Below are 19,851 nucleotides of genomic sequence, written 5' to 3'. Positions count from 1 at the left end.
ACAACATGTTAAATTTGTTAAAACAACCAGAGTAACAAAAAACCAATTAACTCATTGAAAACAACCATTATTATTTAAAATTCCTATACAAAAGGAATGCACAAAATTTCACGTGCGCATTACATTTGGGCGGATTAGGGATTTACATTTTTGTTTTAGATTGCGCACAAGATTTTATTACATTTGCGCATATTCATTTTACAAGTCGCACAACTAAACTATAATGAATATAGACCATTCATGAAAATATGAAGCCAACTTTGAGAAAAAAAAAGAGAGAAAAAAATCATAAATTAAGTCACTTTTGGCAAGTTAACATAAAGGTTCGTTTATCAGAAACAAATCACAGGGAAACACAAATGGACAATTGAGTACTTGATGATGCAATTCTAAGAATATCTGAATGGAAACAGGGTTCGTAGTCATTTTCTAAAAGTTAAGAGCTACCAATATTCAGCAAGAACAGGCATGTCAGATTGCGATTTTAGTGATTAATTTAAATATTTTTTTATGTTTTTTTTCCTAGTACTTAGGATTCGTTTTACTGGATAATAACAAAACAAACGAGCGTTTCCTGCTAGAAACCCCTCTTTCATCGTGTGGTAGGTGCACAGCAAGAAGGCGTTAACTAAATGAACAAGGGTATATACAATGTGTTACAAATACATGATATAAGCTAACAAGTTAATTCATCATTTTAAACAATATCTGACGTATTTTCGGATACATGAAAACCCTATTTCCTGATACTAAGCTAACAGTTACTGCTGTTATTTTGTTCAACGAATGTGCTCAAATAATTAAAAAGCTGTGCGCAGAAGTAAGGCTTTCTACACACATTGTAATGCGTCGAATTTCACAAACTTCGTTAATTCATCTACATAACATTATTTCTTAAACCAGTCAATTAAAATTTGATATTTGAAATAATAATTCGCTTTTAGCAGCCAGTTTGGGTCAATTTTGTCAAAATGAGCAAAGAAACATCGCTGATGAAGTATTCACTTGCAAGTGAATAATTCGACCTCATTGAAACCGTATTCATGTGACCTTCTATTTAACCCCTAAGTTAGAGATGGGTTACACATGAACTAGGCGTGTTCGTCTATCAAAAGGAAAAGAATGCCAACATAAAAAGTGAAACAAGGGTAAAAAATTTGGTTGACTGATTCGATCCACAATATCTCATTCTTATACAGGTAAAAATGATGATTAACATATTTGTTTAACCTATAAAATAAAATCAAACAGACCTAGAAAAATTCAATTGCACGTTTCGCTATCTATTTATATCTATATTTATGTTGATATCGGGTTATTGATCGTCTGCAGTCTTCGGAGGTCACCTCGATGGTTAATTAGATGGCGTCTAGGCTAAAATACACCGGCAATGCGGATACATATTATCGAGTCCTTGCATTGTTAATTCTTCACTTTAGACCTTTTGTTTTAGTTCGATATACCTTTTAGTAGATTATAAATCAAAGATGAGAATTTGAATCAATTCGGTAAACATGAATTTGACAGCTAATGTATGTCCCTTTCACAATGTATTTATCAAGTGAACTCTACATTTTTTATATAAACTAGATCGTTGGTTTCCCGTTTAAATGGTTTTACACTAGTAATTTTTTTTACCCTTTATAGCTTGCTGTTCGGTGTGAGCCAAGGCTCCGTGTTGAAGACCGTAATTTTACCTATAATGGTTTACTTTTATAAATTTTGACTTGGATGGAGAGATGTCTCATTGGCAGTCACACCACATCTTCTTATATCTATCTACAATACAGTATCTAACAATTCTTAACACTGTGCACGTGTTTATTAAAATTGAGAATGGAAATGGGGAATGTGCCAAAGAGACAACAACCCGACCATAGAAAAAAACAACAGCAGAAGGTCACCAACAGGTCTTCAATGTAGCGAGAAATTCCCGCACCCGGAGGCGTCCTTCAACTGGCCCCTAAACAAATATATACTAGTTCAGTGATAATGAACGCCATACTAATTTCCAAATTGTACACAAGAAACTATAATTAACATAATACAAGACTAACAAAGGCCAGAGGCTCCTGACTTGGGACAGGCGCAAAAATGCGGCGGGGTTAAACATGTTTGTGAGATCTCAACCCTCCCCCTATACCTCTAGCTAATGTAGAAAAGTGAACGCATAACAATACGCACATTAAAATTCAGTTCAAGAGAAGTCCGAGTCTGATGTCAGAAGATGTAACCAAAGAAAATAAACAAAATGGCAATAATACATAAATAACAACAGACTACTAGCAGTTAACTGACATGCCAGCTCCAGACTTCAATTAAACTGACTGAAAGATTTATACATGTATAGTATATATTGAATGAGTTTATATTTTAGTAACTATGAAACCGAACTTTCACAAAACTTGGTTTGGTAAACAATGTAATCTTTGATAACGGGACGACCATTTGATACCGTTTTTGGGGAAAAGTGGGGATAGGGGGAAGGGGGTCAGCAGGATTGTTTTTTCAGATTTGAGTTTCATTTTCATCTGCTGCTGCGCATGCTTTTTTTTTTTATTTTCACTTTTGTACACGATTGATTCGTGCTTTGTGCTGCAGAATATTCATTTTGGCTCATAATTCTCTACTCTGTAAAACCCATCCAGACCCCCATTTTGCTGTAGATGTGGCTGATTATTCTCTACTCTTTTAAACCCATCCAGACCCCCATTTTGCTGTAGATTTTGCTCATTATTCTCTACTCTCTAAAACCCAATCAGACCCTCATTCAAATGTCTTTATAATATATATGCTAATTATTATATTTCATCCTACATGTATTTTAATGAAAAAAAGAGTAATTACAAAAATTTCGTGGTAGCAATCTGGCCTCGAGGTCGAGAGTTTGCGGGTTCGATTCAAGGAATGATCAAATCAAAAAATAGGCACACATCATTAAAGCGTACGTCAAAGACCGCATGGTCGGCTCGGATTCAGAATAACATGTCCAGGTATGGTAATATATATTCATAAGCACTGTTATCTTGCAAACTAGTGACTATTCGGTATGGGTTTTGCTCATTGTTGAAGGCCGTACGGTGACCTATAGTTGTTAATGTCTGTGTCATTTGGTCTGTTGTGGAGACTTGTCTCATTGGCAAGCATACCATATCTTCTTATTTCTATATTTTATAGCATGTCGGTAAAGAACTAAGCAGGGTTCATGTTCGTAACACATTGACATCTTCCCGTCATAATGTGCGTGTAACATTTGCCACTGGACGTTAAACGTTTATTCATTCATCCTTCAATCCAGGTATTTCAAGGTAAGCCAATGTATTTCAATGAAACACCAGAAAACAAGATTGAGTATATATGTTAAAACATTGTTATGATGATCTTGATAAATAAGCGGAAAAATTATAATCACATCAAGATTAAAATAGCTTACTTTTTCTTCCACTAAACCCTTTTCCTTGCATTTTTGTTGTACAATTTGCAATTTATCCTCTTCAAGAGCCACTAAAAATAATCTGGCACCATGTTCTGCTAACTTAATAGCGGTGGCTTCTCCTATGCCAGAACTTGCTCCTGAAAGATCAATATAAACACAATATCCAGGTGCGGAACCAGCCATTTTGAAAACTGAATGTTGCAAATGCCGGAACACCATGAAACGTTCACATAATTTAAAAAAATAAAAAAAATAGAAATCAATAAATCGAATAAGGGGGATCCGCCAATTAGCTCTGCATGTTGTAAAACAACAATAATTTCGGGAGGGCGTATTTTTTTCTTATTTTCACTGATGTCACAATTCACGGAGTACCTTTGTGTCAATTCAAGGGTAAAAAGTCTACAACAAATTAATTGACAGTTTAAGGATGTTCGCACCTCTTGTTTTTGATTTTTTGCCAGATATTCCGAATCCTCTTGTTTTATCCATGTAGTGCCATTAAAAAAAATTGCCCGCTTACCCTTACTTTTCTTTTCATAATTTTATTACATCTAGTTTAAAAACACATATTTGAAAATCTTATAAAATGTAAAAACACAAAAATACTGAACTCCGAGGAAAATTCAAAAAGGAAAATCCAAAATCAAAAGGCAAAATCAAAAGTCCAAACACATCAAACGAATGGATAACAACTGTCATATTCCTGACTTGGTACAGACATTCTCTAATGTAGAAAATAATGGATTGAACCTGGTTTAATAGCTAGCTAAACCTCTCACTTGTATGACAGTCGGATCAAATTCCATTACATTGTCAACGATGCATGAACAAAACAAACATACTCAAAGAGTAAAAATGTCAAAAATAGGGGTACAGCAGTCAATATTGTGTTATCATCTTAATATCACTATAAAAACAACAAATGTAACGAAGAAGCACAAAAAGGCATACATCAAATTTAACATACTCATTATATTTTTCTTATACGACTTAATTTATCTATGTAAAGTCTACCTTGTTCTTTTTTCATTGTTTTTGAAAGAAAAACGGTGCCAATGTAAAATGTATGAAAAATCTAGAGAGATTCATTTCCCACCAAATTTTCAATGGCTTGTATCTCGAAAACAAGCACACTTCATTTTTTTCTGCTTTTTTAGTTTCTTCATTTATAACAGTCTTTCAAAAAGCTTGTTATTTTGAAACCGAGGAGCGAACATCCTTAAAACAAATCATGAAGCGGAAGACATACAGAAGGTAACATAGTAAAAAGAAAATTACAAATAGACAAACAACCGATTAAAAAGTACACTACCCAGAAACTAAATATTAAGCAACGCGAACAGCAAAAATCCGAGGGTCATCTCAGGTTATCAGACAATGTCAACATGTCCTGTTCTGCTAGTAACATATGTCGTGTTGCTCCTGTTAAATTCGTTGTAATCATATCTAGTGATAAGGCATCACACAATAAGAGAACATTTGTAACTAAACTAGAGTCACAGAATTAAATTTCCCGCGTGATTTTGAATGTGTCTCCATGAATTTTTATGTCAAGGTAACCATTATCGCCAAGGTCGTCTCTCGCTCAGTCTAGAAGAAATATATTACAATGAAAAAATACATACACAATTGCATTATACAATATACAGCAAATAAATAATTTTCAAATGTTATGAAAAAAAACTACGGCATATGAGTGTCTCAGTATTAGTAAAACGGATAGCAGAACATGATATATTCCTACCTGTTACAAAGACAACTTTTTCTCTGTTGTTAGCCATGTTTTAAATTTAAACGTACTTTATAAGGCCAAGACTATTGTAGTTCATGACTGAGTGTTAGAAAAATACAAAGTTGTTCAACAATTTTTTTTAATTACTCCTTTAATTTATTTTTCTCAACAGAGTCAGATTAGAGTTTGAAGTAATAAATGACTGAAAAAAACACCATTTAACTAATTAATTCTAAACAATCTAAAAATGGTAACTCCTGGATAGCACAGCTCTAATTTTCCACATTTTTTCTTTCGTATAAAAAAATGCAAAGTAAAAAAATATATAAAGTATTCGAATCATTCTGTTTTTCAACTGAAAAATGTCGGTCGAAAAAATGTGCGAGATAATACAAAAGATAAAAAAAAAACACGATTACAATGGCCTAACAACTTGATAACATATTATATAATAAACCATGTACTCCTTGTACACGTTACTAAACATAGAGAAAACGCCGACTTGTCAATATAAAGTAGAAATTTAACAGTGCGTGTATAAATATACCATGGCTCGGAAGAATATCTTCTGTAATAAGATTTGTTACCAGACTTTCAGCTATAACCTTTTCTGTAATTAATTTTGATACCGATCGTTGAGCTATAACCTCTTCTGTAATACTCTTGTTACCAGACATAGCACTAGAACCTCTATTGTAATAAATATTGATACCGCGGAAGTGATGCTAAAATCTCTGCCGTAATTAGTTTTTTTACCAAACTTGGAGCTGCATATATAACCTCCTGTGTCTTAAATCTTGATACCTGACGTAGAGCTAGAACCTCATGAAATAGTTGTAATTAAACTTGAGGCAAACACAATCAACCACTCAATATACTTGATACATTTTATAACGATAAGATTTGATGTGATTGCCAATAAGAAAACTATCCACACTTGACCAATATAGGCCATTGTACTACCTTCAACAATGAGCAAAACCCGTACCATATATTAAACTAGGAAGGCCCCGGTATGACAAATGTGAAACAATTCAAAAGAGAAAACCAACGGCCTGAATGATGCTATAAACAATAGACGAAAAACAAATCTGGCAGTTACCATTCAATAGCAATCAACGGATTTCAGGCTCCTGACTTGGGACATGTAGACACATAAAGAATTAAACGGGATCAAACAATCCTCTCGTAACCTTGAAAATAAGTGTGACAGTACAACATAATAACAAACTAAAAATTTATTTGAAAAGGTTTGACTGAAAGATCGGCACGAAACAAATAGAAAAAAATAAAACAAAGTACCGATTAAAGAGTGCTCTCAGTCGCTGAAAGCTACTTGAAAACAAACGTCAACTTATAAATAAACCATCATGATGTTAACACAGGAACATTTCACTCACGTGTTTCTCACGTGAAATTCAGGTGAATTTAACATGGAAATCACAGGAAAAATTTTTTCACGTGAATTTTCAAAGTAAGGTTATTCAAATATCTTCTGAATTTTCAGATTATATTAAAATCATGAAAAATGCTTCTTTTTTTTTAGTGTGTGAATTTCACTTGGAAATTATCGCGCGAATTTCACGTTTAAGCTCGTTTGAGGTGAATGCCATGTAAGATTTATGTGAAATTTACGTGAGTAAAATTTGTCTGACTACCAAGACTAAAATACCCATCAGTACAAGTTCAACGAACTTAGTGTAAAGACGCCACTAACTGTCTGAGAAAAACATATTCACCTTGCGCAATGCCAAAATATAAGTATCGACAGAGTTAGGACATTACAGTAAAAATAAAGATGTGATATCCAGTTCGAAATAAGAGTTATACAGATAAAGCAAAACTTCCAACCAAATCTTTATATGTAAAAAAGAATTTAGTGAAGGTTTTAATTATTATAACTAGTGGTGACAAAAACCATCATGACCTTATATAGGAAATAGGAAATATATATAGATATGGTACAAAACGAAGGAAAATGAACAATAATGACAGAAGATCGTCTCGTCGCATTTGAAGTAAATCTGTGTATAAAGTTTCCTAAGTGAACTGAAATACCATAATAGTTGATCATTGGCTCCTGACTAACAAATAAATAAATAGCCCCCTGTTTTTAATCACCACTGGTAAATAATTGTATAGCACCTGTTTTTGTCATTGTATTTCAAAATTATTTTTGCGCACACCCAAAAGTGACAGAATAGTCAACCTGATGACTGTGGTCACATACCAGGTAAAAGTAGAAGTAGATGTAGAAGAAGTTTGGATAACCTCCAGTGGCAAATATTTCATTCATACTCACGAAGACCAACTGTTAATGAAACCGTTATAAAATTACTAGTTTGTATACGTCCGTTTACGGGACGTAATATGGTATACCTTTTTCCGTACGCATCCGTCCGTCCGTCCGTCTGTCCGTCCGTCGTCAACAGGTCGGACAATAACTCAAAAACGCTTTAACCAATTTGCATGAAACTTTGGTGAATTGTTTATATCTATTGAGGTGAACTCCCTTTCGTTTTTATAATTTTTTTATTTTTACGTTTCCGAGTTATGAAGTGTTATTCATTAAGAAAGGGGGGTTTTCCAGTTTTGGGACAATAACTAAAAAATACGTTGAGGAGTTTTCCTGACACTTTGGTGAATTATTTATATCTATTGACGTGATCTTCCTTTCGATTATAGAAATTTTAGATTTTACGTTTCCGAGTTATGCGGTTTTATTTATTAAAAAGGGGGATTTTCAAGTTAACAATAACTCAAAAGCACTTTGAGCAGTGATGACTGGTTTGTATCTATTAAAATAAAATCCCTTTATTTTTTTTTTACAAATTTCTGATATGACATTGAGTAGTTATGGAACGTTATTCTTTGAAAAATCGACGGGCGTATTATGCGCTCATGACGCAGCTTTTTATTTGTTCTATCAGAAGGCGTTTTAATCTTTATTTAAACAAACAACCACTTGGTCGATGCCACTGCTGGTGGAGATTTATTTCCCCGAGGGTATCACAAGCCCAGTAGTCAGCACTTTTTGTGCTGACATGAATTATCATTGATATTGTTATATTTATGAATTAACTGTTTACAAAATTTTGAATTTTTTGAAATAATAAGGCTTTTCTACCTCAGGCATAGAATGCCTTAGCTGTATTTGGCAACACTTTTAGGAATTTTGGATCTCAATGTTCTTCAACTTTGTACTTTATTTGGCTTTTTTAAACTTTTTTGATTCGAGCGTCAATGATGAGTCTTTTGTAGACGAAACGCGCGTCTGGCGTATAAACAAAATTTAGTCCTGGTATCTATGATGAGTTTATTGGTAACGGTGAATTGGGAGGATACAGGTCGGGCAGTGCAATCTTCATTGCAAATCTCATAAATTTTCCGTTCTTCATTCGCAAAACTCTATCGTTCTATTGTTTGTATAGTGTTACATTACTATTTAGTATGGAAAAGAACGGATATTAATTCGCCACCGGAAATTGAAATGATGTTTAAACAATGAAAATTACACACAAAAACTAGTTCATTTGCCTGTAAAATGACTCCCAATGGATAAGAAAGTAAAATTTTACAACACGCCATATCATTTTCACTTCAAAAATTCAAATTGCTTGAATCAAAACTGAAATCGTTATACATGTTATAGTCAGATACACATTTATGTAGTACTGTCGCAAAACACTTAAATACCGCTAGGCTTTCTAGACTTATCAGTAGTATTTGGGTTATGTGTGCTGTTTGGTTGCTGTTTAATTGACATGTACCCAATATCTCCGTCTTTTTATTCATTTGAAATTTTGCAAAAGTTTTATTTAAACCTTTTAATACAAAAAGTAATGTTCTTCATCATGTTACTATAATTTGTACTTCCTGTCACAAAGCAGTATTCATTATATATTATAGCACCTTTGTTAACCATGTTGTTCTAATGTTACTGTGTTCACACTTTTATTGTTAATGTTGTACTAACATACCCCATGTGGGGGCTTTAGTGAAATAAAATGTCTTATGTCTGATAAAATGACTCTCATAACAGAAAAAAATGACAATAGATATAAATATTCTGATACTGTTTTGTTTTAGGTTGTCATGTCTGGACTAATGTAGTTTTTCATGTCAATTGAAATAAAACACAAGTTATAGCTTTTCTTAAAAGCTAGTCGTCTCTTAGCTGATGAAATTGGAAAGTGTTTGCTAAATTATAAAAGGCTAATACATTGTTTTTTTTTAATTTACCGATGTTTCATGTGATAATGTATCAACACTGGATTGGTGGGGATGATGTCTTAACTCGTGTCTTCATCATTTGTATCTTTTAATCGTTTTTCTAAACAGATATGTTGCTCGTTTACTTTTTCTTTGGTTGTTTGTTAACCTCTTTGTGCTAGAAAAACATGGCGCTTTCGCCTGAATGTTTTTCGTTCATAAAAGGCATCAATAGTGTAGAGATTGAAACGTAGTAAAATTTAAACATATAGGAACACAAGTAATATATTTCCAACAGTTTTTCACATCTTTTCAAATTATGTTAATGTCATTGGTTATAAAGGAGGTGATAAGTTCTGCAGTGCTATTTTAGATTTCAAACACGTTATAAGGCATTATACCGTTTTAATACTGACATTTTGTTATTGTTTTACTATACTATTAATGTTGGGTGCCAAAAAAGGTGATAATCGTACTGATCCTCCAAAGCTTAACATACTGAATTGACATTATCTTCAAACGTGAGAAACCAGTCATATGTAATAGTATTTTTTTTTGCGATCAATCATAGTATCTGTATGTTTATACTTTTTTTTCAATTCTTGTCTGACTTTACAAACTTGACAAAAGAAATTATCAACTATGATGAAATAGCGTGACTGCATGCATATAAACTCATCATAGATACCAGGATCAAAATTTTATATTTACGCCAGACGCGCGTTTCGTCTAAAAAAACTCATCAGTGACGCTCGAATCAAAAAATGTTTAAAAGGCCAAATAGAGTACATAGTTGAAGAGCATTGAGGACCAAAAATTCCTAAAAGTTTTGCCAAATACAGCTGAAGTAATCTATTCCCGAGGTAGAAAAGCCTTAGTTTTTCAAAAATTCAAAGTTTTGTTAACAGTTAATTTATAATTATGAACATATCAATGATAACTCAAGTCAACACAGAAGTGCTGACTACTGGGCTGGTGATACCCTCGGGGAAATAAATCTCCACCAGCAGTGGCATCGACCCAGTGGTTGCAAATAAACCCATCATAGCTACCAGGATCAAAATTTTATATTTACGCCAGACGCGCGTATCGTCTAAAAAAGACTCATCAGTGACGCTCGAATAAAAAAATGTTTAAAAGGCCAAATAGAGTACATAGTTGAAGAGCATTGAGGACCAAAAATTCCTAAAAGTTTTGCCAAATACAGCTAAGGTAATCTATTCCTGAGGTAGAAAAGCCTTAGTTTTTCCAAAATCCAATGGCATCGACCCAGTGGTTGCAAATAAACTCATCATAGATACCAGGATCAAAATTTTATATTTACGCCAGACGTTCGTTTCGTCTAATGATAGCATGATAGCTGTAGACTAATTGTAAACACATATTTGATCTCTCTGAGTTTTTTCCCTTTTACAAGAGACATGAACGTGCCTTAACCATGGAAAGATCGCAACCCCCCCCCCCCCTTTTCCCCCATTCCGAGATAATAATTCCCGTTTAAATTCATATTTAAATTAAAATAATTGGTTTGGATATCCCCCTTTTAGTCATTTTATGTTTGCTGCTTTTATATTATCTAACTAAGTATAAAAATTTATAATCTAGGCAAGAAAAAACGCGATGTTTTCATAAGTTTGATTTCATGTATAAGATGTACGTAGCAGTGAGCGACTGGCTGATAGAATGTTAAATACGCACATGTGTGTTTACAAGAATTGAGGATATTCGGCTATTTATAGATAAGTGTTAACTATGTACCGATGTGTATGATTTAAAACCAGGCAAAATCTAATTGCTAAAATAGAGTGTTCAATTCAGACACTTTACGGGATAAAAATACATTTACTAGGTTTCGAATTGTCCCTACCAATCAGCAAACGTTAGCTATGATAGAGCTGGGAACAGTATATATGATCCTGGATAGAGTCAGCAATATCTTCCAATCAGATAGTAAGAAGTATTCAGCCCGCAGACTGTCCATCGTTCAATTCTTAATATCTCCGCGGAGACGATAATAAAACCGGACACACGTTGAATCACTCATATCAGCGGCTTACAATTACATCGGAAACCAGCAATATTTAAATTCAGGGTGAGATATATATAGATTCTACCACTTCATCGAGTGTAATACGATATTTATCCATTCGAGACAGTTAACTGTCGAGAGTGGATAAATATCGTATTACACGAGATTTGGTGGTGGAATCTGTTTCTCTAATGATTTTCTAACATTATGCAGGCAAACTTATTCCTACTTTTCGAATGATCTGCAAAAAGATGTGTTCTTTCTATGTGACGTCATCAGGCATGGTCGCCTGTTTTCATGCCGTCACAATAGGAAATTCAGAGGAAAGCAAGAAAATTCGACGTCATAATCGGATTTTAACCAATGAAGCAATGAGATCAAACGAATCACACGTTGATTATTTTTTTTTTTATACAATGGGTGCAGAAAGGGAAAAATTGACGAAGAATGTTAGGAATCTCCAGTTGTACAATATTTGAGGGTCTTGATGGGGGTCCCACATTTTTGTATTATTTATTTTTCTATATTCTTTATACTTTTTTACCATTATTCTTTATTCTTTATATTTTAGCACCTGGTTATTCTCTATTCTTTATTTTTTTGGCCCATTTTTCTCTGTTCTTTATATCCCCCCTATTATTCTCTATTCTGTAGCATCCCACCCTTCCCCCCATCCGTACCCTCAAAACTAATATAAAACGAGTGTTCTGCTTTTTCAAAAGAGGTATGCTTATCATAATTTTTGTAACATTTGTAACTAAACTAGAATTAAATGTCCAGCGTGATTTTGAATTGATGTCTCCTTGAATTTTTATGACAAGGTAATCATCATCGACAAGGACGTCTCTCGGTCAGTCCGTAAGTAATCTATTACTATGAAAAAATATATACACATATACATTATATAATATACAGCAAATTCACATGTTATAGAAAACTATGGCATATGAGTGTCTCAATATTAGAGAGAGTTTAGACGGATAGCAGAACATGATTCTTACCTGTAACAAGGACAACTTTTTCTCTGAAGTAAGCCATGTTTTACGGTCAGAAATTGTCCGAGATAATACAAAAGATCTTAAAAAGACTACCTTGTCCTTACATCTAGATAACGTATCATATGATACACCATGCACACGTTTCACATCGATGTTACTATATATAGAGAGAAAACATACTTAAATGACACTGACCTTTATTTTTACTTTGTCAATATCAAGGAGAAATTTAACGGGAACACAGTGCGTGTATAAATATACAGTGGCTCGTAAGAATATCTTCTGTAATAGGTTTTGCTACCAGACGTGGAGCTAGAACCTCTTCAGTAATTAATTTTGACCCCAAACGTAGAGCTACAACCTCTTCTGTAATAAATCTTGTTACCGGACATATCACTAGAAACTCTGTTGTAATAAATATTGATACCGCGGAAGTGATGCTAAAACCTCTGCAGTAATTAATCTTGATACCAAAATTGGAGCTGTATATAGAATAGAACCTTATATCTCATAAATCTTGATAGCGGACGTGGAGCTAGTACCTCATGAAATATTTGCCATTGGACTTTAAGCAAACACAATGATGTGATTGCCAATGAGAAAACTATGCACACTAGACCAATTCAGGTCATTGTATGGCATTCAACAATAAGCAAAACCCGTACAATATATTAAACTAGAAAGGTCGGTGTGACAAATGTGAAACAATTTAAAGAGAAAATCAACAGACTAATTAATGTTATAAACAATAGACGAAAAACAAATATGGCAGATACCATTCAATGGCAATCAATGAATGTCAGGCTCCTGACTTGGAACATGTAGACATATAAAGATTTGACGGGATAAAAAATCCTCTCGTAACCTAGGACATAAGTGTAACAGTACAACATAAGAACAAACTATGAAATAATTTGAAAGGGTTTGACTGAAGGATCGGAACAAAATGAATAGAAAAAATAAAACAAAGTACCGATTTAAGATTGTTCGCAGTCACTAAAAGCTATGTTAAATTAAATTTCAATTTATAAATAAACCATCATGATGAATTTTTTTTTCACGTGAATTTTCAAAATAAAGTTATTCAAATAACATCTAAATTTTCAAATTTTACTAAAATCTTTAAAAATGCTTGTTTTTTTGTGTAAAATTGACGTATACATAAGCTTCTTTGAGGTCAATTCCATGTGAGATTTATGTGATATTCACGTAAGTAAAGTTTGCCAGTGTACCCAGACTCAAATACCCATCAGTACAAGTTCGAATGAACTAAGTGTAAAGACGCCGCTAACTGTCTGAGAAAAACATATTAACCTTGCGCAATGCCAAAATATAAGAATCGACAGAGTTAGGACATTACAGTTAAATTAAGGATGTGATATCCAGTTCGAAATAAGAGTTATACAGATAAAACAAAACTTCCAACCAAATTTTTATATGTAATAAAGAATTTAGTGAAGGTTTTAATTATTATAATTAGTGGTGACGAAAACCATCATGACCTTATATAGGAAATAGGAAATATACATAAACATGGTACAAAACAAAAGAAAATGAACAATAATAACAGAAGATCGTCTCGTCGCTTTTGGAGTAAATCTGTGTATAAAGTTTCCTGATTGAACTGAAATACCATTATAATTGATTGGTTACTGTTTGGATAACCTCCTGTGGCAAATATTTCATCCATTCTCATGACAACCAGCTATTAAGGAAACCTTTGATAACATTTCTACTTTTTTGTCGCAGAAAGCGAGATATAGGAATATTGATCTGACGGCGGATGCGGCGGCACTAACTAACCTCTTAAAAACTTAATATTTCAAAAGGTAGAAGACCTGGATACTTCATTCTTTGTATACAGATGCCTTATGTTATGAAATTTCTGTCTGTCATATGTTTATTGTCCTTGACCTCATTTTCATGGTTCAGTGACTACTTGAAAAGAGTTCAAATTCTTTGTAATGTTCATTTCTCTCTTATAATGAGTAATATGATAACTATATTTGGTATGTGCGTACCTTGCAATGTACTCATGCCTGTCAGACAGTTTTTACTTGACCTTGACTTCATTTCATGGATCAGTGGACAAGGTTAAGTTTTTGTGGTTAAGTCCATATCGCGGATACTATAAGCAATAGGTCTACTATATTTGGTGTACGGAATGATTGTAAGGTGTACATGTCCAACTGGCAGGTGTCATTTGACCTTGACCTCTTTTTTATGGTTCAGTGGTTAAAGTTAAGTTTGTGTTTTTGTCTGTTTTTCTAATACTGTATGCAATATGCCAACTATATTTGGTATATAGAAATATTTTACGATATTCATGTCAGTCTGGCAGATTTATTTCACCTTGACCTCATATTCACGGTTCATTGCTCAATGTTAAGTTTTTGTGTTTTGGTCTGGTTTTTTTTTTAACTATACGCAATAGGTTAACTATATTTTATGTATGTAATGATTGTAAGGTGTATATGTCTGTCTGACAGATATCATCTTACCATGACCTCATTATCATGGTTCATTTGTCAATGTTAAGTTTTTCTGGTTAAGTTTGTTTCTAAGATACTATATGCAATAGGTCAATTATATTTGATATATTGAATGATTGTAAGTTGTACATGTTTGTCTGGCAGGGTTCATCTGACCTTGACCTCATTTTTTCGATCCTGTTAAGTTTATGTGATATTTGTATTAAAACCTTATATTGAGAACTATCAAAATAAAATCAGTGGTCAGTAAAGCAGGCGAGATATTTCAGCGTGTGCACTCTTGTTGTTCTATCAGAATGCATTTCTAAACTTAAATTTGCAATGTTGATAAAAGGCAATTGGGAGGATGCAGGTCGGGGTGCAATCTTCATTGCAGATCTCACAATTATTCCGTTCATCATTCGCAATACTCCACTGTATATGTTTGTGTAGTGTTATTGCAACCTTCAACAATAAGAAAACCATATACTGTAAAGTAGGCTATAAAAAGCCCTGACATTTGCCCTTTTTGTTTTTTAATTGTCGGCACTAAATCTATGGTACAATACTGGTCAAGGGTATAAATGCTTTCCACCATCGATATTGTTGATACTCCCGGTAATGTACGATGCTTAATCTGACGCCAAGAAGAGCAAGAGGGAAACAACATCTGCTGGTTTTCCAGTCCTATTTAGGTGTGCTTGTTTTGCTGACTTGTCTGCATACTATAAAGATAAAAAGTAATTTTAGACATTGAAATACAAGATGCAAAGATATCGAAATTGGTTGACATGAATTTCGGAAATAATCTGATTTAGGTATGTTTGAGACGTAACGCTTTGGAAGCCAAAATTAAAAATATATGTTATAATCTCGATCAAAAAAAGACCAAAAACAAAACACCGAAAATCCGTTCAGGTAATTTTTTTTTCAGAGGGTATTGCAATAACAACACTATGACAAATAATGACTCTTCCGTGAAACATGAGGCCAACATATGTAAAACCCAAAAACTGATACAAACGTTGAAGGGCTAATAAAACAAACAAAAAAAAAGAACTAAAAGTCATCCAAAACCAGGACAAGGAATCATATCTATTTCAAGAGTGAAATACAGTAATATCGACTCCAAGGTCGACTCTTTTCATAATTTATTGACAGAACAATATGTGCATACAACCTTCTTTTGGTCTTCATCTGTAGCCTTCAAAGCACTATTACGAAGAATATTTGCATCATCAATGAAGCCAGGACTACAATTTGATAATAGAATACAATGAAGTTACACATGTACGATAAACTAACAAACCAAAAATGAATAATGAATATTAAAATAGATTATATTCACATATAAGAAAGCGTATATCAGAAAAGAAACAAAACTAAGAAATAGAATGACAACATTCGGCATTTGTTATAATATAGTAATCTTATTATTGTCATCATATTTCATCAAATTTAAATATCTTTCTTTCGTTATGTCCCTTATAAATGTAACGTGTGCAACAAAATTGAAAACAACACGTTATATACATTTAATTCATCCGAAACGCTTTTCTTGATTTACTTTCATCAAGAATGCTAAAAGCCAAATATTGGAAAGCCAAGGATTTATAAGAACTGAAGCAATCGAAGAGCTATATGACAAAATTAACCTAAAAAAATAGCCAAATCTATCTAAAGCCAAGTTTGCCTGAGGGAGTTGAAACCTTAATTTCTTTATAATTTCAAAATTTATAACTGGACAATTTTAGAAAGGATTGCTATACATCATGTCTCTACCGCAGTGCACTTGGAGGGGAAAGTTTTTCATTTTCCAGGCGCATTCAGAATGTAGGGTAAACATGTTTGTGAGAGCTTGGACACTTGTACACTGGGGTAACAGAACATCATTAGAACAAACGTAAATATCAGTTGGAAAGAGTCTAACTCAGTAGATCGATATAAAGCTGAATACAACTAACAACACTTCAAAAGACACAAAACAATATCTAAGCGTACTGGAGTATTTTGAAGCTAGTTAATAGACCAATGTTAATTAAGAAATATAGACCATATTTTTAAGACTAGATACTAATCATTGCATCTTCAAACGATTCAGTGTGAAGACGTCATAAGCATTCTGAGAAAACCATGACATCGTGTTGTGCAAAAAATAATAATCGACATGATGCAGGCTCATATCTTGATAGCAATATTTGTCCAGTTATGTATTAAACTTTTTAGAATAAAATCAATGTTACATATAGTGCCGAGAAAGACAATATTCGAAGATCGGTTGATTTCTGTCAGACTGCCATGTTCATCTTATAAATGTAACAACAATTCTATAGACAAAGTACCGATGGGTCATTAATCAAAATAAATGAGAAACTGACTTAAGGGGTTACAGAACATCTAAGGGATTTAACTGTTTAAAAGTCAAGCTCCTCAATGTTCAAATTAAGTGTTTGTCAAACTGATATGTATTCAATGAAATTGTTCCTGTAAATTGTGAGGTTCAAATGTCTTGAAATTATAATATTTTTGTCAACAGGTAAAAGTAAGTATTTTGTTGATTACACGAGGCAGCCAAATTCATTTTAGGCAAAGTGTTGGGTACCCCTTTTAAAACGTTGTTCACTGATCCGTAAAAAGCGGTAAGACCAGTTCGCTAGTCATGTCGGACAAACAGACATCATACAACAACATTTCGCTATTGAATAAACTTTGAAGTAATTTAAAAGTTTTGAAAATAACCTTCTGACGTCCAGTTTCAAATTATCGCCATTTATACAGTTGTAGATTTGTTTTCAGAATGCAGGAAAATGCAGGATAAACTATGGCCTCTGCCTATTTAAAGCTAATAATTTAATAGTTTGAATGTAACGCGTCTTCTGATTGGCTGACGTCGTTTTGCTTATCAGATCATAGAGATAATTTAGTCATGTGACCGTGACGTCATCAACGTTTTTCATGATTTACTCCGGTTTAAAATTGAATTAAGAATTAAATGATAAGAAATGACTGTATTATTTTTCTGCCTATTCGAAATAACATAAAAAATGTGGTGCACACTTTATAATAACAGGCTAAGCGGGTTATTCAGTGTGCATCACATGTTTATATTATTCTTCATAGACAGAAAAAATATTACAGTCATGCCTTAAATGGAAAAAATGGAAAGCACATCGTTTCTGTTAAACAATTTTTGAATATCTGGCACTGAAGGTTAAGGGACCAACTGTTTGATTACAATTCAAGGTACTTAGTAACAAAGTTATAGGTACTACATCAACAACTAATTAGAACTTACTTGATGCATTAACTCTTACACCGTGAGCTCCTAATTCTGAAAGAAATTTATTAAATCAATAATTTTTTTCAATGATTTGTTCATTAACTGTATGCGTCAATCAAGTCTAGCCCGTTATATTTTGTAAGTTAATATCTAGTGTTTTCAACATGACAATAGAGCTTTCCACATTTTGGGAAAGAAGGAGGTGTGAGAAAACCATGACAACGTGTTGTGCAAAAATATATTTATCGACATGATGCAGGCTCATATTTTGATAGCAATATTTGTCCAGTTATGTATTATACTCTTTAGGATAAAATCAATGTTACATATAGTGCCGAGAAAGACAATATTCGAAGATCAGTTGATTTCTGTCAGACTGCCATGTTCACCTTATAAATGTAACAACAATTCTATAGACAAAGTACCGATGGGTTATTAATCAAAATAAATGAGAAACTGACTTAAGGGGTTACAAAACATCTAAGGGATTTAACTCTTTAAAAGTCAAGCTCCTCAATGATCAAAATAAGTGTTTGTCAAACTGTTATGTATTCAATGGAATTATTCCTTTAAATTGTGAGGTTCAAATGTCTTGAAATTATTATATTTTTGTCAGCAGGTAAAAGTAAGTATTTTGTTGATTACACGAGGCAGCCAAATTCATTTTAGGCAAAGTGTTGGGTACCCCCTTTAAAACGTTGTTCAGTGATCCGTAAAAAGAGGTAAGACCAGTTCGCTAGTCATGTTGGACAAACAGACATCATACAACAACATTTCGCTATTGAATAAACTTTGAAGTAATTTAAAAGTTTTGAAAATAACCTTCTGACGTCCAGTTTCAAATTACCGCCATTTATACAGTAGTAGATTTGTTTTTCAGAATGCAAGACAATGCAGGATAAACTATGGTCTCTGCCTATTTAAAGCTAATAATTTAATAGTTTGGATGTAACGCGTCTTCTGATTGGCTGACGTCGTTTTGTTTATCAGATCATAGAGATAATTTAGTCATGTGACCGTGACGTCATCAACGTTTTTCATGATTTACTCCGGTTTAAAATTGAATTAAGAATTAAATTATAAGAAATGACTGTATTATTTTTCTGCCTATTCGAAATAACATAAACAATGTGGTGCACACTTTATAATAACAGGCTAAGCGGGTTATTCAGTGTGCACCACATGTTTATATTATTCTTCATAGACAGAAAAAATATTACAGTCATGCCTTAAATGGAAAAAATGGAAAGCATATCTTTTCTGTTAAACAATTTTTGAATATCTGGCACTGAAGGTTAAGGGACCAACTGTTTGATTACAATTCAAGGTACTTAGTAACAAAGTTATAGGTACTACATCAACAACTAATTAGAACTTACTTGATGCATTAACTCTTACACCGTGAGCTCCTAATTCTGAAAGAAATGTATTAAATCAATAATTTTTTTCAATGATTTGTTAATTAACTGTATGCGTCAATCAAGTCTAACCCGTTATATTTTGTAAGTAAATATCTAGTGTTTTCAACATGAAAATAGAGCTTTCCACATTTTGGGAAAGAAGGGGGAGTGTTTCAACAAAGGTTTTGAACGTAAGTGACCAATAATTTGGTGTACGGACAGACAAAACCAGGGAAGAATATGTTTAAACATTATTTCACAACTTACTTAAATAAACGTTAGATTAGAAA

At 33.1% G+C, this 19,851-nt stretch overlaps 2 protein-coding genes across 5 annotated transcripts in view; one reads left to right on the top strand and one right to left on the bottom strand.

Moving 5' to 3' along the window:
- Nucleotides 1–12,562, bottom strand: part of LOC143055354 (putative oxidoreductase TM_0325) — a 97,527-nt gene extending 84,965 nt beyond the window's left edge. For 3 of the 4 annotated variants that reach the window (XM_076228489.1, XM_076228490.1, XM_076228488.1), the window contains exons 1-2: nucleotides 12,414–12,562; nucleotides 3,434–3,573 (exon numbers count right to left, since the gene is read on the bottom strand). In XM_076228489.1, coding sequence (XP_076084604.1) covers nucleotides 3,434–3,573; nucleotides 12,414–12,450 — 177 coding nt within the window. In that variant the 5' untranslated portion in view covers nucleotides 12,451–12,562. The remainder of the gene's footprint in view (nucleotides 1–3,433; nucleotides 3,574–12,413) is intronic. The other variant, XM_076228487.1, reaches the window with a different exon arrangement.
- Nucleotides 1–19,851, top strand: part of LOC143055362 (uncharacterized) — a 188,646-nt gene that overhangs the window by 120,909 nt on the left and 47,886 nt on the right. The gene's annotated exons all lie outside the window — the stretch shown is intronic.

This window comes from Mytilus galloprovincialis, chromosome 12, assembly GCF_965363235.1.
Source record: "Mytilus galloprovincialis chromosome 12, xbMytGall1.hap1.1, whole genome shotgun sequence".
In the NCBI taxonomy this organism is placed as follows: Eukaryota; Metazoa; Mollusca; class Bivalvia; order Mytilida; family Mytilidae; genus Mytilus; species Mytilus galloprovincialis.
Note: the sequence above shows the minus strand (reverse complement) of the source record. Positions and strands in the feature narration are given on the sequence as shown.